At 39.0% G+C, this 18,779-nt stretch overlaps 1 protein-coding gene across 3 annotated transcripts in view; it reads left to right on the top strand.

Moving 5' to 3' along the window:
- Positions 1-18,779, top strand: part of LOC125227765 (protein phosphatase Slingshot) — a 43,761-nt gene that overhangs the window by 2,257 nt on the left and 22,725 nt on the right. Inside the window, exon 2 of one of the 3 annotated variants that reach the window (XM_048132084.1) lies at positions 8,944-9,005. In XM_048132084.1, coding sequence (XP_047988041.1) covers positions 8,944-9,005 — 62 coding nt within the window. Of the gene's footprint in view, positions 1-8,943; positions 9,010-14,118; positions 14,313-18,779 lie in introns of those variants that run through there. The other 2 variants (XM_048132085.1, XM_048132086.1) reach the window with 2 other exon arrangements.

The raw sequence follows: 18,779 nt of genomic DNA, 5'->3' as shown, positions 1-18,779 counted from the left end.
CTCCACAACAACCCCTACAGCTCATCCATCAGCCTCCATAAAGTAACCTCCAGTAACTCAAACCGATAGCATACCAGCCACCTCACATGTTGCATTCAAACTCGAGCTACACACAGAATATCACTCAACTCAACAACTCAGCTCTATCTCAAGGTAGCCGTTAACTCATGGTCACTGCAATATCCATGAGTATATCAAATATAGCAATGTCTCACTTACCAAGAGCGTCGTACACGTCACACACGGCGAATTACGTACCAGTACTCAGAGCATCTCTCTCCACGTGTCTCAACTCGTTTCCGCTCCTTTCTCCTCGCGGTCACCTCTGACACTTGCTCACCTCCATCGCCAGTGTTACCAGTGAAGAATACGCTAAGAGTGACGGTTTGGATACATATCACAATAACAGACTTCGCGATCTCCGCGACACTCCCGAAGGCGAGAAGATCACATAAGTAGTGTCATCAGCTGGCGCGTCCATTCGGCTATTCGTTCTCTAGCCCAAATGGCAGCGTTCCGCCTTGCTCTAGTCACTTCCTGTGGCTGGTCTTCCATAACAATTGTCTCTTTCACTTCTGTCTCGTCGGGTATATCATTATCAGAAGCTTGCTCAGTTTGCATAGGACTAGTTTCAGAATCTAACACAACTTCTCTCTCGATTGTCGATTCAGTAGGGATTGTTAACTCATCAATCTCCATCTCGGGCTCAGGAGATACCATCGTATCAGGTACTTTCGGGGGTTCTCTAATTTCAACTATCTCCATGGGCTCAGCTGGTATCTCTGCCATTTCAGTGTCTTGTGTTGGTAAACGTGCATAATCTGTTGGGCCGTACGTGTCAGACTCTAACGGATACAGGTGTGCTATGGATCTCGTGAATTCTGTATTCCCAACTACCACTTTGGCTGCTCGGCATTCACCGTCACGGCTTCGGATCAAGCTTGAAATTCTGCCAACCTTCCAATTGATCCTATGTTTGGAGTCATTCTTGATCTGAACGATGTCGCCAACTTCTGGAGACTTCTTAGATATCACTCGCGGTTGTTTATGAGAGTGGCTGAATCTATCCCGCAGACTTGGTAGGTATTGGTTGGTGAACATCTCTTTATATTCGTTAAGTATCCTCTGACCTCTCTTCCAGCCTTCGACCAAGTCGACTTTCGTATTGGTGCCTTGTGAGGTTCCTTCGCAAGTTCTTGAGTTTATCTCTAGGCACTCACCTAGGGATAGAAAATCTGCTGGCCGCAGCACTGCCTCTGGGTCAGAACCCACTGCAGTCAAAGGTCTAGTGTTCAAGACAGCCTCAATCTCCTTCACTACTGTCTGCATTTGACCATCAGTTAATAAATGCTTATCAAGTGTGCGCTTCAAGCAGTGTTTCACCAGTCCAACTAAACGTTCATAGAAACCGCCTTGCCAGGGTGCAAGCTGCGTAATGAATTTCCACTTGATATGTTTCTCCTGGCAGTATGACTTGATCAGTACTTCACTCGTCAGCTTGAACTGTAGTGCATTGTCAGATATAAATACTTTAGGTGGTCCTCTGGCAGCTACGAAACGCCGTATCGCTAGCAAACACTCCTCAGCTGTCAAAGCCTTGACCAACTCCAAATGTACAGCACGAACTGCTAGGCATGTCATAAGACAAATCCATCGTTTTTCTCTGCCAGTATTTGTCTCCACTAAAACCGGTCCGAGGTAGTCTAATCCAGTGAAGGTAAATGGAGAACTATAGTTAACCCTTTCACTGGGTAGTGCAGGTGGTGGTGGCAGTTTGTAAGGACCTCCGGCATATTTCTCACACTGTGAACACATCTTTAGGGTTTTCTGAACTTGGGCTCGCCCATGAGGGATCCAATACTTCTCGCGTAATATGCTTAGCGTGTGCGGTACACCAACATGGTAGTTATCTCTATGCGTCTTCAGTATTATCTCGGTTGTGAAGGGTGATTTCTTCGGAATCAGAATGGGATATCTCTTATCATATGATAAATTTGCATTTGCGAACCTTCCTTTGCATCTCAAGATCCCATCTTCATCTCTAAAGAGACCTAAGTTTCGTGACAAACTAGTGACCTTTCCTGAAACTTCTTCTGAAAAGTATTTTCCTTGCAACTTCTTTATTTCGGACACTGACTCTTTTTCTGAGAGGTCTTGCAAAGAATCCAAACTTTCATGAAGTGTAGTGGGTGCAGAATTTTCTTCCAATTCAGGAAAGTCAAGTTCATTATCTTGGTCTTCATATCCTCTCATTGTCATCTCTGGACCGTCCACCATGTCCAGAGCCCTCCCAACCAAGCACAATTCTTCGTTCTTCTGCTGCTTTGGCCAATTGTTTTGGTCTTGTAGAAGAAAATCTGGACCATGGAGCCATAGATCCCGTTTTTGATGCCACAGTTCTGGCCTAGTAGCTATATCTGCAGGGTTTTGTTTTGAGTTAACATAGCGCTGCTCTACTCCTAACATATCCTTAATTTGCTTGATCTCATTGACTCGTCTCAATACAAATGGTGGAAGCAGCCTACTTGATTCGATCCAAGCTAGGACAACTTGACTATCCGTCCACAAATATATCTTGCATATATTTAGGTCTAGGTGGCTTTTGACATACTTCAGAAGTCTACTTCCTATCAGACACCCTAGCAATTCAAGTCTAGGAATTTTGAGATCGCTCTTGTCTTCTGCCGGGGTTATTCTGCACTTAGACATAAGAAACGAAGTTGATACATGCTCTTCAGTTATGACACGCAAGTAGACGACTGCTGCATATGCATTCATTGACGCGTCAGTGAAGCAATGTAGTTCGTACTTAGTACAACCCGGCTTTACTCCACTTGTAACATGTCGGGGCAGTTCTACTTCGTTAACAGCTTTTAAATCTTTAATTATGTTCCTCCATGATGTCAACAAGTCTTCAGGCAGAATCTCATCCCATTTGAACTTCCTAGTACAGATCTCCTGGAACAAGAGTTTTCCCGGTAGCACGAGTGGGGATACGAATCCACATGGGTCATACAGACGCGCTAGCATTCTCAAGACTCCTTTCTTTGTAATGCCCCTGTCTACAGTCTCACTTTCAAAAGTATCGTTATTCAGATTGAGACGTAAAGTATCATTTTCCCAATTCCATACCAACCCGAGGATTTTCATTTCACTTTCTGGTTTAGCTCTCTCTTGCTTGGGAATCTTGTCCATGAACTCTTTGTCGTTCGACATCCAATCTCGTATGTTCATTCCTAATTCATTGAATGAGTTTCTAGTTTGAGCATACAATTTGAGAGCCTCTTCTCTTGACTGAACCGAAGTCACCAAATTGTCTACATAACATTTATCCGCTATCACTGGAAGCAGACTCTTGTTAGTCCTTGAAATGTGGTATCGAATTGTTGCTGCTAAGAGGAAAGGGCTTGATATTACCCCGAAAGGGACTCTGCAGAATCTGTATTGAACGATGTTGTCTTCAGCCAGTTCTTTGTCCAAATCTTTGACCCAGAGAAACCTGGTCACGTCTCTGTCCTCTTTCTGTAGACCAACTTGAAGAAATGCTTTTTCAACATCTGCAGTGACAGCAATCTTCCCAATCCTAAATTTCAGCAGCAATCCTGTCAAGTCTTCCAGCATGTTTGGGCCCCTGTACAGGCACTCATTCAAGCTTTTCTCGTTTTTTAACTTAGCTGAAGCATCATAGACCAGTCTGCCCCTTTTTCCTTTCTGTTGAACCATATGAAAAGGTAGATAGTGAACAGGATGGTCGACTTGAGTGGAAGGATCCACAATCTTATACTTTTAAACGAGCAATTCTTGTATATTTATTTATTTATTTATTTATTTATTTATATATATATTTATTTACACTGACGATCTCGGAAACCGCTCTAACGATTTCGCAGAAATTTGTTATGTGGGGGTTTTTGGGGGTGAAAAATCGGTCTAACTTATCCTTAGGTCCCGGAAAACGCGAATTTTCGAGTTTTCATGCGTTTTTCTTCGCGCGCCATCTCGTGTGCAGTAGTTGTACTGTTAAGACAGAATTCTTTCGGTCGATGTAAGTACTATTTATTGCAAACACTAGATGGCGACACAGGTCAAGGCTAAAACGAATAGAAAATACACTATTTGAGTTTTTGTGGCGAAATGCGCGCCATCTCGTGTGGAGTAGTTGTGTTGTTAAGGCTGAGAATTCTTTCGCTCGATGTAGGTACTATTCATTTTTGAACTAGATGGCGACACATGTCAAGGATACGACAGAACCGAGCGAAGCTCGGTTGCCCAGATATTTTCTATTATGTTAGCTTCCAACTGTTCCTTTAAGATTTTCTCATATTCTGTTTTATCTTCTTTATTTGATCTTCGCAATACACCCTTTAATCTACCAAAGGCAAGTCCGAAATTGGTAGGCAATTTTGGTGGATACTCTATCCATGGCCACTTGACCTGGTACCTTCCTTCACTGTATTTGACAGTCTTGTTGAAGTGCTGAACAGCTTCTTCCTCACATGTAGTTTTTGGAGAATCACATATCCCGATGCTCTCAAGTGACCATAAGAATTTGACGTCTATGGTACGCAGGGGAAGATCTGGTTCTGTAAAATGGTCTTGATTAATATCATGGCACTGGCAATACGTAGCCACAGATAGAATGTCCCCTTCCGTGTTGTTGGTAGCACTTCCTGCGAGAAACCAGCCAAAATCAGAATCTACTAGAAAGGTGTTATTCCCCAAGTCAACACTCTTTCTGATGAATGAAAAGTATAAGTCATTTCCAATCAATAAATCAATGCCTTCACCAGTAGAAGTATCGTCAGCCAAGATGTCTATCATCGGTGACTCTATCATAGCCATTGGTACCTTTGTAGTGATGTATGGGACTATATTCACTCTAATCATTCTTTCAACATTACGTTTACTTACTATAGTAATGGTTGCATATGGGCAAAGCATTTCTCTAGGCTTCTCTGATCCAAATGTATAAATCACTAGACAATCTTCTCCGTCAGGTTTGATATGTAGTAATTTAGCTATTTTGTTTGTGATGTAGGTACGTTGGCTTCCCGAATCAAGTAAAAGTCTAATGTGTAGACTTTTCCCCTCCGCTGTCCTTACTTGGGTTACAGCTGTCTGTAAGAAATTAGATGGCTTATTTAGTTGTGTATTAACTGAAGTCATATTTGAAACAACCATGGTAGTGTCCTTACCCCGCTGCACCTTTTGTCGACACAATGCTCTATTGTGCATCTTTGAGCAATGCACACACTTCCTCCTCCTGGTACATCTGGAGGCACGATGCCCTATTTGAAAGCAAACGTAGCACCTGTCTTGCAGTTTCCCGATCCTTTCCTTATAGGTGTTGAATTTGGTGCAATCTTCACTATAGTGCTCCCCGTTACAAAATATACATGTTTTCTTCATGCGTTTCCTATTTTGATTTGAGACAGCTTCCCTCTTTTGTTGCCATCTTCGTTTTCTCGTAGCAATTTGCAACGTCGCTGTTGAAGCATCATGTTGAAGCTCCATCATGCTGGACTTCACAGGAATAACAGAACTCTCTGGATTTAAAACGACCAAACTCTTCGAACTTTCCATTGCTGTTATTACAGCATCTAAAGCTTTTCGGATTGCAGAAAATGAATCATCAATCGCCATCAGTCGCACTTGATATACTACTTTAGATGGAAATTTATTAAGTATAATAACTCTAAGGTGACTAGCATCAACTTTCTCCCCTAGAGCCTCCAATACCCTCAGGTGCTTCTCTATGGCGTTCAGAGTGCATCTACAATCTTCAGGTAAATCCTTTGCTACCGTAAGTTTTTGCAAAGCCTCGTTGTGAGCGTCAATGACCTTTGAAGGCTTACCGAAACGGCTACTGAGGATATCGACCGCAATTGGATAATTTAAGTTTGTAGTCTCCAAACCCTCAACTGCTTGAAGGGCTGGTCCCTCCAAAGATGCTAGCAGGTATGAGAGCTTCTCCACATTGGCAATATCCTTATTGTCGACATTGGCTGCAAACTTGTCCCAGAATGTATTCCACTTTAGGACATCACCATTATATTTGCCGAGTTCTAATTTAGGTAGACGTGTCCTATTATTGTTATCTCCTTCGTGGCAGTAGAGTTTCATGGCAATTTCCAATTCCGTTAGCACGTCCTCCGCTTTAATCTGCACGTCGCGACACTGTTTCCAAAGATCTTCTCTTACATTGGCGCTATCACCAGACAAATATCTGTTGAGGTCTGTTGTGAACGACGATAATCTATTATTAACATTAATTTTGACGGCAACTATCCTGTCCCTTTCTACGCCGGTCTCCATACTATGAAGAGCCTCGGCGGCTCCCGTTAAAGCTTCTGTTAGCCTCTCTAAGCGCAATTCTAATGTTGAAACTAAAAGGTCCATTTTGTACGCAATGCAAGCTACTGATACTCTTCATTTACTTATTAATCTTATGTGTGTCCTATTTGATGCTAATCTGCAATGAAATGCATTGATTTTGAGTCCACTTTAAACCATAGAAGTTTGCTAGTTTTACAAGAAGATGTTAATTACTATATTTACTTAATAGTGAAGTCGTCTTAAATTTATTACTTACAGCGAGTTATTTAGCAATCTGCTCACACACTTTAGCACTCCTAAATTAAGTAATTGCACAGTTTTATTTAATTTTTACTTCTAGAAACAAACTTTTATCACAGCACGCGAAAACGAAAAGAAAACCGGGTAAGTTTACAAAACTTAAGCCATAGACTAAACTTCACTCTATTTCTTAAGCCTCCTTTACACGACCTGACCTATCAATCTGTCGTGTCCGCTGCCGATTCGTTCCAGACACAACAAATATACCGCATCGTAAATATAGCCGTGAGGGAAATAAAACAAGTAAATGTTTTAATATTTATTATTATCCTTACACCTAAATTAATTTGTAATAAAACAAACGAAGTAAGGTGCACAGAATGACAGATTTATATAATAAATTCCGAACGTGATGAGTTGTGTATTTCCGAACGTGGACAGAGCAGTGTTGCCAATGTTTAAAAGAATGCGTAAATACCGCTCCTTATTCAATAATTTTTAAACACATTACAATTTCTGCGTAAATAAAATTTAGACTTATAGAACAAATAAAACTCATCTGTCGGCCGGTCCTCCGTGCAACATTAAGTACGGAGCTCGAGACGTGCACATTCTCTTCATGGTTGGGTAGGTAATATTACTACCTGTCTATACCCACCACAATGGTCATAACTACCCCATGTGTATACACCACTATGGGCATACCCAAACCAAAAAAAAATTGAGTTGAACAGAAAATTCTCAATATTAAGTTCATACTTAATTCTTTTATCTCTCCAAAGACGTCAACCGCAACCGACAGACTGCTTTAAGTTCGGTTTTAAGCATCTCCACCAAAAATGTAGCGGAGATTTTACTCTAGAAGGGATGTAACAGCAATCTGGCTACATGGGTCTATACATATAACACAGTACAACATAGCCATTGCACCGACCATGAATCAACACTCGATGGGCGTACAATTCCATCTCAAATCTAACTCGATCTCATCTCTTGTTATGAATGCAACCTCTAAACTCTCTCAGGGAAAATTAGAAGGGCCCCAAGTCCCGTGGCTCTTATCAGTGGATGCACGGCACAACTGAATCTCCAAAGGAGAACTCATCGTGCATCCCGCAATTCAGCACTCTTATCTCATGCTCAAGAACTTGCGATGAGTACTGAGGTGGGAACCATGTGGTCCCCGACGAGCCTCCACAACAACCCCTACAGCTCATCCATCAGCCTCCATAAAGTAACCTCCAGTAACTCAAACCGATAGCATACCAGCCACCTCACATGTTGCATTCAAACTCGAGCTACACACAGAATATCACTCAACTCAACAACTCAGCTCTATCTCAAGGTAGCCGTTAACTCATGGTCACTGCAATATCCATGAGTATATCAAATATAGCAATGTCTCACTTACCAAGAGCGTCGTACACGTCACACACGGCGAATTACGTACCAGTACTCAGAGCATCTCTCTCCACGTGTCTCAACTCGTTTCCGCTCCTTTCTCCTCGCGGTCACCTCTGACACTTGCTCACCTCCATCGCCAGTGTTACCAGTGAAGAATACGCTAAGAGTGACGGTTTGGATACATATCACAATAACAGACTTCGCGATCTCCGCGACAGGAGCGCAAGTTGTGCTAAAACGCCTGGTTTTAGAGACCCAGTCACTCCGACTGTAAACTACACAGTGTGTAATTCATTTTATTGCAAACAATACTTAGTTTTGATAACAGCATTGGCCTTAATTTACCATGGATATTATTATTTTTTTTAAATGTATATTAGAAACCAATATTCTTATTTTGATTTATTAATAGGGGTGTTATTTAGAGAAAAGCTTGTTGGTACTGGTGGACTAAGTTTTATACACAAATTACTGGTAAGTGTGACATATGGTAAAGTGTGTCTGGCTCTGGCCTTTACATTTGGCCTGTTTAAACTTTGACCAGTGTTTATTAAGAGTTCCTACATTTACAACAGGCAGGAAGCAAAAGCATGAACTCGCAAAAACACCTGTGACTGAGCAAATTGACCAGGCACAATAATCCCTCTATGGCACTCTTGTCTATGACCTTACTGTTATAAACATTAAGCAGATCTCGGACACTGGCAATCAAATATATGAAAGAGGCGCGTTCCTAGCACACAGTCTAAGCTGTTGTAGGTGCACGCGTACTATGTTTGTATGAGTGACATATAACAGGTCGACTGTTCGCGTTTTTGACAGGCGGTAACTGTGAGGTAACCGAGAGGGGGTGGGCGGCACTTTCAGAGGTGAGCAGGAGTGGCCATACTGTCCGATAGTACTCTTTATTATACTGTGCTTTAAGTATAAGTGCCCATAATGTAATAATGTTACTTTTCACAGGATGAGGCAGCCAAGTCAAGCGAAAGCCCTGAGGACGATGTCGGAAACCGTGTCAGCAAGAGGTAGGTAATAAACTGTTTCAATAATATTTTGGTGTTTGTATATCATATAAGTAATCTCATATTATTAATTTGTTTATATGATTACTAACTTTTAATGACACTGTTTACGTTTTTTTATCATTAAAGAAATCAAATGTAATGTCAATGTCTTATCACTCATTAACATAACTAATTAGCATGCATAATTTAATTTGAGCTTTCAAAATAAATGATGTGATTCATAAATCCATCTTATCTGAAAGTTACTGAAAAACATCAAATAGCACACTCTTAACTTTGTAGTCGTAAATATCCATAAATTATAGTTAGATATGCAAAGGGGTCAGAGTTTAAAAATTAAATTAATTATTTCAAAATTACTGTGATAACTTAAATCCTTCTTAAATCTACTCGTATGTAGGTACTGTACTAACTACTAACACAAAAAAATATCATCATTACCAAGATATTTCATTTACATACCGCGTTATACTGTACACAAATTACCAGCTTTAAAGGACAGGAGGAAATGTGCTGAATTTTGGTTTTAATTCAAATAGGTAAACAGACAGGTGTTGTGTAGACGCCACCGATGGAACTCTGAAACTAAATATATTTAAACTCAGAACAGCAGGTTGTCGTTTTTTAGGGTTCCGTACCAAAAAGGTCCAAATGAATCCTTATGGCGCGACTTTGTCCGTCTCGTCTGTCGTACTTCGATGTCGTACGATGTGTATGTGTATGCCTCAATTTCACACGTGATTTTACGTAAAAAATCTCTTTCAAATAAAGTAAAAACTGTCGAAATCGGTTAACATTATAAAGAATTATCCCTGAAAAACCAACATACTATACAGGTCGCGCAGATAAGTTAGCGAATTCACGAGAGATGGCGCTATACCTATACTTCTAGTCAAGTCTTGAGGTATATGCGAAACATGAGATTATTTTAACTATTGAAAGTTTGCACGGATGCGGAACCCTCGGTGGGCTCGGTGGGCGATTCCGAGTAGTACTTGGCCGATTTTTTGTCTATTAATTATCTGAAAACTCTATTGGATAGATATCTTGTTGGACGTATTTATGTGTCCTGGGTACACACATCACCGACAAAATAATTTAACGTAGCAACTGTTATCTTGAACTACTTAACAATTAACAGTTGAAAGTTACGTAGCATTTAGTCAAGTGTATTTTTTGTTATATCTCAAGGCGATTGTTCATCTACTTAAGTTACTCGAAAGATGCGGTTCGTTGATCAGTGTTAAAAGCATGAGCTGACCTTTATCTGGCTGAAAAGGTGAAGGCATAAACAATTCAATTCAATTCAAAATATCTTTATTCATGTAGGCCTAGTTACAAGCTCTTATGAATAGTTCATTACATATATATTATGATCTTAATCTAACCTAATTATCAGAGCAATTTATTGTTGTAAATTATTGTTCATAATAATATTGAGTCTATAATATACAATTTCATATAAAAATAATCGTTAAACAAAAAATATATAATTAGGTATATGTATATATAAAAATACATGTCTAGAATATTTCTAGGAAAAATCCAATGTCCAAAAAAATACAATATTAATTTCATCAACAATAATAATAATAAAAAACGTAAAAATAAGAAACCATTTCGAATAACAATTAATCCCACGTTGTTTTATCATTCATGTAGTCTTGTGTTGTATAATAAGCTTTGGAAATGAGTACACGCTTTACATGATTCTTAAATTTATTAATTGACAAGTCAGTAATATGATTCGGAAGTTTATTATAAAATCGAACACAATTACCCATGAATGATTTTTTAATTTTACAGAGCCGTGTGAAGGGCACCGCGAGTTTATGTTTATTTCTAGTATTTATATTATGTACATCACAGTTTTTCTTAAAATTACAAATGTTTTTATGTACATACATAATATTCTCATAAATATATTGACAATGCACTGTCATTATATTAATGTCCTTAAATTTATCTCTAAGTGAGTCTCTATGGTTCATTTTATATATTGCTCGAATAGCCCTCTTCTGCAGAATAAATATGGTATTTATCTCTGAAGCACTGCCCCAAAGTAAAATACCATATGACATAATGCTGTGAAAGTAACTAAAATAAACTAATCGAGCTGTTTTCACGTCTGTTAACTGACGGATCTTGCTCACTGCAAAAGCTGCAGAACTAAGTCTATTCGAGAGGTTAACAATATGGGGACCCCACTGAAGTTTAGAATCTAAAGTTATACCAAGAAAAACTGTACTATCTACCAGTTCTAATTCCTCATCCTTCACAACGACACTTGTTTGCTCATTCCTTACGTTACTATTAGTGACAAAATTAATACATTTAGTCTTTTTTTCATTTAATAATAAATTATTAGCATTGAACCAGTTCACTACTTTAGAGATAGCATTGTTTACATCACTGTGAGCTTGTTGCTGTCGTTTGAGTTTGAAAATAAGTGAGGTGTCGTCTGCAAACAATACTATATCATGGTGGGTCTTTACAAGGAATGGCAAGTCATTTATGTAGATAAGGAACAGGAAAGGCCCCAATATTGATCCCTGTGGTACACCCATAGAGACCAATGACCCAGTTGATCTCTGTCCATTGGCATCTACCCTTTGTATTCTACCATTTAAGTAGGACTTGAGTAAATCTAGTGCTGATCCTCTGACTCCATAATAATGTAGTTTCCTGATCAATGTTTCATGACAAACACAGTCGAAGGCCTTAGATAAATCACAAAAGATACCTAAAACATCTTGTGACTCCTCCCAGGCATCGAAAATATGCTTAATTAGCTCAACACCAGCATCGGTTGTCGAGCGACCCCGTGTGAAGCCAAATTGCTTATTATGCATTAAATTATTAACGTTAAAATGTCGTACTAATTGAGAAAGAACTAATTTTTCAAATATTTTACTGAAAGTTGGCAGCACAGATATTGGTCTAAAGTTAGTGGGGTCAGAGTGGCTGCCGGATTTAAATAAAGGAGTTATTTTGCTATGTTTCATTAGATCAGGAAACTCGCCGCAGTCAACACTGTTGTTGAATATAACTGCTAAGTCAGGCGCTACAATCTCAACTAAGGATTTTACGGCATGGACGGAGACCCCCAGAGGTCACTAGTTTTTTTGACATTAATTGATTTAAATGCCTTTACTATATCTGAGGTACAAACATGTTCAAAATAAAGGTCTCTACAACACTCAGGAACGTTTTCCTCTAATAATGTGACGGCAGATAAGGGTGATGAATTTAAATCCTTAGTTGTGAATGCTGGTATCTCGGTGAAAAATTTTTCGAACTCTGTTGCTACTTCAAAATTGGAATCTATAATTTTGTTATCAATATTCAGTTTAATATCTTTTACTGCGTGTTTCGAGCGACCAGTTTCCACATTAATTACTTTCCACGTTGCTTTAATAATGTCAGAGCTATTTTTTATTTTATTACTAAGATAATTTCGCTTAGCGATATGACAATCTATCTTGAACTTCTTCGAATATTGCTTAACATGTTCTTTAAATTCATCACTCGTATTAAACCGCCGTTCTTCATACAAGGCATACAATGCACGTCTTCGTTGATGTAACTCTGCAGTAGCCCACTCACTAAAAACTGATGCACCACTAACTACGACCGATTTTGAAGTAAATATTGCATTATAATGTTGCAGAAAAGTGTGAAAGAATGAATTATACATACTATTAGGACTCATATCGGAAGACAGGGAGGGTAGCGCCTGAACCAAACTTTGCTTCATTCGTTCCACGCGGTCGGAGGTTACTGGTACAAAAGTTATTTGTTTTCTCAAAGTATTTTTCCTTAATGTCTCAAATACTATCAATTGGCCTAAATGGTCTGATTCTAAGTTGCTAATTACATCTTTAGTAGTAGGAAAAATATCAGTGAAAATATTATCTATACAGGTGGCACTAGTGGCAGTCACTCTAGTAGGCTCCATAAAAATATGATTGAGATTACATGATTTGAAAAGATTCAACAATCTGATACTTATTGTTGAATTTTCCAAGATATTTACATTAAAGTCGCCGCATATAAGTATTTTTTTACTAGAAGATGATATTTTAAGTAGCACAGATTCCATAATTTTTTCAAAAGTTTCAAAATTACTTAATGGCGGCCTATACACACAGACAACAATAAATTGCTCCAATTCTACAGCACTTAGTTCTATAGTCCGTTCAACAGACATGGAAACAATATCCTTACGTTCCTTTACCTTACCTATTTCTAAAGCTGCTCTAGTACTCTAGTGAGTTATTTTGAATTCTGTCGAAGCTTGTTTCACCTTAAGCCAAAGCGATTGAGCGATTGTACGTTCAATTTACTCAGGTAAGTGTTTAAAGTTCTTCGTAGTTTCGTTCGATTTACTACATCCGTTTTACCCGCTAACCATTAAAACGGTAAAGCAAATTGGCTGTGACAGGCGGACGTATAGACACATGAGATCTTTTAAAGGTTCTGTTTTGTCTTTTAAAGGTAGCCAAGATTAAAAATAACAAATAGTGTGGATTCTATTACGCTAAAAGATGGACAAGATATAAAATGTTTGCAAAATTAAATCATCTTTCAAAAACCGGGAAAGTGCGAGGCGGGTCTCACAGAATGGACGGTTCTGTAATAGGTAGCAGTTTTTACACCTCTTTCATGGCTTGCCACTCTGGCGTTGACTAGCTGAAGAATACGTGCCAAGCGCACGGAACTATAATGTATAAGTATAACAAACTAAAGATGTTTCAATGATCTTAAAAATTTTAAACGTAAAATATATATATATACAAAGTTGCTCAGATGGAAAGCCCTGCAGAAATGTTCAATACCTCTTCCGGAAATTCGACAGGAGCTTTATTCATGACCTATTTAATTCATCTGCATGATCTGTAGGCTAAAAGTTTAGGTGGACATTTACTTGGTTTAATTTTATATCCTAATTGGATTGTTTATGTTAGGATATTTATGCTTATGCGATCCGTCGTGTAAAAGCAATAACCGAGTACCGAGGCGCGTCAAGCGTGGCGTTTTGTCGAGTGCGTCGTGTTCCTGTTCTGAGGCATCTGCGTCGAGTTTCTATATTTACGCGGCAGTTTGTACTCGAAGGGAAGGCATGAGGTCGTCCGTCGGGCGCGCAGTGCCGTGTCGCACACGCACCGAACCGCCCGGGACGCGAGCCTGCGGCTCCGACCGGCTGATTTCGCTATGTTGTTGCAACGCTGTGTTTTGTGTTCATTGACAGTTTACTAGTGACTTGTGCCCTTCATTGTGCTCCGGAGACGTAATGGTTGCATTCAGGTAATCAGTTCTGCTGTGTGGTTCGATTAGGTCTCTTTGTTTTTGTTATTATGAAAATATATTTTCAGTACAGATGGTCGTTTTTTTACGCACTAGTTCGAGAAGTGGTTCATTATATGCCAGGTCGAAACTTCGGAGGCTCATCTGTACTGAAAAACGTCGTACGATACACGTGCGAAAAGGAAATTCGTAACTCGTGTCGATTTAAAACACTCCCTTCGATCGTGTTTTAATTTATCGCCACTCGTTTCGAACTTCCTTTTTTACGCACTTGTATCGTAATGTACTATTGTTTTGTTTTTAAATGATTTAGCGTGAAAATGTATACTTGAATAACGCGTTTAGGTTCTAGGTTCTTGATAGAAATGTCTGACCGGTGTTCAGTTTTCTAGGAAAATGCAAACTTCCGTCCTTCAAGTTCCTTGTGGATTTTAACCGTTTCCATCGCAACGTGTAAATATATATACTTCCTTAACTTGAGCATATCTTCCATACTTATCATTCCATCGGTTGTGCTGCAAATGATAACGATGTTATTAGTTAATGCAGATCGGGTTTTAGCAGAATGTCTAAGGAAACTATTCGTAAATGGTGTCCGTTATGTCGATTCGGTTTATTTAAATTTGTACCTAATTGTATCCAATTCGCCTGCTGAATAAAAATTAGGTCGTGTATTTTTCCTTAGATATATATTACAATAGATTTGTGGGCGTTACCTCATTATGTATATACCTATATATATACTACTAATATTATAAATGGGAAAGTGTGTGTGTCTGTTTGTTTGTCCGTCCTTCACGGCAAAACGGAGAGACGAATTGTCGTGATTTTTTAAGTGGAGGTAGTTGAAGGAATGGAGAGTGGCATAGGCTACTTTTTGTCTCTTTCTAACGCGAGCAAAGCCGCGGGCAAAAGCTAGTATGTTATAATTGTTATATTATAGGTGGGATCATACGAAAGGTCTTGAGGTGTTGCAAAGACCAGTGGCCCGTTTCTCGAAAGGTACAAGCCTTGTATTACAAGTGTGTTTCCATGACAACCCATACGATTTGACAGTTCGCGCACTTGTAATACAAGGCTTGTACCTTTCGAGAAACGGGCCCCAGAGGCCCATTTCTCAAAACTGAAAGTTACAAGTTACAAGCGGAAGTCTCTTTCCAACTTGTCATATTAGATATTGACAACCGCTTGTAAATAAAATTGTAACTTGTAGCTTCGAGAAATGGGCCCCAGAGGCCCGTTTCTCGAAAGGTACAAGCCTTGTATTACAAGTGCGCGAACTGTCAAATCGTATGGGTTGTCATGGAAACACACTTGTAATACAAGGCTTGTAACCTTTCGAGAAACGGGCCCCGGAGTTACAGTCATCAGAAAAGCAAATATTGAAGAAATAGTGTGATTATTGTTAGTAATGTTAGTATCTTAACTTAGGTAAGGTAAAGCTATCTATTAGACTCACAAATCTAAAGGTGTTCGAAAAATGCGCACCTTGATATGATAGTATTTTTTTCCATTCTTTATCGGCTATCTAAGTGTATTCATGTAACCATTTCGAAATGTAACAAAATCTGTGGCCCGCATAAATTAAATTAAAGGTTGACCGTGACAGTAGCCTTCGGATCAAAAAATTAAAGTCCCCTGCACTCGATTAAGCTCTTTGTAGCCTTTATCAATTTTATCATAACATGGGATTAAATTAAACCGATAGAAATCGATTATCGGTCGTAATTTTTCTTGTGTTCACAGACTTTTTTTAAATTCATTGCATGATTAATACTGTCGTACTGAATTGGATTGATAATTTCCATTACGGCAAAACATAACTTCTACATGCGAAAACAACTCCTAGCGACACCGTAGGTACAGTTCTACGGCCGACAAGTTGTGAAAGCAATTGTGTATAATATGAGACATAGCTGAAAAAATATGAGCAAATATGAGTAGATACCAATAACTAACCCGAGACTATCTATACTTTGCTTGTTTACACTATAGGCACTACAGCACGTTGCCGCGATCATGATCGCACCAACCAGATCGAAACGTGATGGAAATTTAATCGCGTACCTAGGTAGCAAACCAGCTAGCTTAGGTCTACACAATTACGAAGTTCACAGGACTTGTGTTGCAAGGTGCTTGCGATGACTCGTGCAAACATATCCACTTTTACTTTGCGTGTAGGTTTTTAGCGCACATCCTGCTAACCGGCGAGGTAAACGTGACATTTGTATAAATGGAGAAATTACATTAAATATTTTCATCTTTTGTAGGGTTTCGTAATAGATAACAATACATATAGTTTTTTTTAATGATCATACAAAACTTGAGGTATATCTACGTTACCATCCATTAATCGTAAATTTAAGATATAACATGATGAACTATTAGTTGTTAAGAAAACCTTACGAATTCACCTTCTTGCATGTTTTGTTAATATGTCCTTGTGGTGTGTTTTAGCGAAAATATAAAACATACGTATTAAGATAATTCCAACAGCAGGTTCTTGAGATAGAACCTTGAGACAGACAAGAGAGACGGACCGGCAGCGAAAGCTTACTAATTGCGAGGGCTTTAACATATATACAGCGGGCCGATTTTATTCTGTGGTCTCACGCGTTCGAATTCAGAAAATTGTCACTGAAAATAATAAGCAAGTCACCGTTTTCAACCGGTATTTTAGTGACAAAATCCCGTATGCGAGATTCAAAAATCGCCCCCAGGACTGTCAGTTTGTCACCAAATTTAAGTGTCGTGTCTCGAATTCTTACTTTTGAAGTTATGACCCGTTTATCTATAACGTTGTAGGATGGTCACAAATGTCACAATGATCCCAGAGACTCTGTTTAACCAATTCATTTCGATCACAAATTCACTAGCCACATACCTAATATTATGAGTAAAAGCCTTTCGTGCGGTTTGACATTGATTTATTTTCCTTTAATGCAAGCATCGCGAGATGTATGTAGTGTGTAAGTTACAGAGACGTTATAGAATATGTCAGTCGTGGTAGAGCTGTGTTCAGAGCGCGTGGTAGTCCCAATTCCAGCTGATAGTAAACATGTTCGAGGTCATCTAATATAATATAAAATATTAGTAGAAGACTCTCCGAGACCTTGTAAAGAGTTGCGAATTGTATTATAATATAATTGTAAGCAGGAACCGGACTGGGGCAAGTTACATTTCAATTCTGATTATTAAATAGTCAGCTCATCCTATTTATCGAAAACTTAGATTACAAAGAATAGTACCTACCTACTGGTAGTGAAATGATTAAATATATTGTAATTTGACGACCGGTTTGGCGTAGTCGGTAGTGACCCTGCCTGCTACGCCGCGGTCCCGGGTTCGAATCCCGGTAAGAGCATTTATTTGTGTGATGAGCACAGATATTTGTTCCTGAGTCATGGATGTTTTCTATGTATATAAGTATTTATATATTATATATATCGTTGTCTGAGTACCCACAACACAAGCCGTCTTGAGCTTACCGTGGGGCTCAGTCAATCTGTGTAAGAATGTCCTATATAATATTTATATATTCAATAGGCAACACAAAGTCAAAATAATAATTATAGTTTCGCCATATCCGATTGTCCGTCCGCCACAAATAACACTATGTGAATTGTAACAAGTATTTTACTCTTCAATTATCCTAACATAATATATGAGAATGTAGGCGTACATTTTTAGCGCCATTATACATACGGTTGTATTATAAGGAAATATGTTCCGTATATATACGATTCACTGAAAAAGGGTAAAGAAAAATGTCCCTATGCTATTGGTATCTTCTGCGGATCCCTTATCCCGTCTTATTTGAGGTTGGGTCACTTGGGTCTCCAATTAAATCGTGTTTCTCCAGTGGTTTCCTGATGTCTGCCGTCAGTGGGTATATGACTATTCGTTAGGTATTTTTCTTCCATAAGAGTCGTGGACGCACTACTTTCTTGGATCCAGATTGGCATTTAGCATTTCCTTGTCATGTGGTCCTCGCCTTATGACGAAAATGTGGCAGTCGGTGCCATTTTGTCTCGTCTCTGTTAATTTGTCCTCTATGGGCTATACTTTGAAGGTTCCTGTTATGTAATGAGTTGGCTCTTTGACTGATAAGGCTGTCCCTAATATACGTATTTATCAGAACTGACATGATAACTATTTTATAAATTTAGCCTTTGACACGTATTGACATTCTTTGGTCGCAAATCACACCCGTAACACAGTACCGCAACGCAAGCTCACTCCATTTGCGTCAGCTCGCACTTTGGCGGCATAGGGTGCAAAACCTTTTTCCTTTCACATTGATAAGCCAAAAAAAAAATCCAAACGATTTTCGAGAAGTCTTCAGGGGGATCGAAAGACATTGAGTGATATTTGAGATTTTTCACATATCATTCGTTCTCTGTCTATAATCTCTTGGCTGTTTCCCGGCATAAATCTTTTTAGGTCAAGTAAAATCTTCTGGGGATA

Source organism: Leguminivora glycinivorella, chromosome 7 (assembly GCF_023078275.1).
Source record: "Leguminivora glycinivorella isolate SPB_JAAS2020 chromosome 7, LegGlyc_1.1, whole genome shotgun sequence".
In the NCBI taxonomy this organism is placed as follows: Eukaryota; Metazoa; Arthropoda; class Insecta; order Lepidoptera; family Tortricidae; genus Leguminivora; species Leguminivora glycinivorella.
This window is presented reverse-complemented; position numbering and strand designations above follow the sequence as displayed.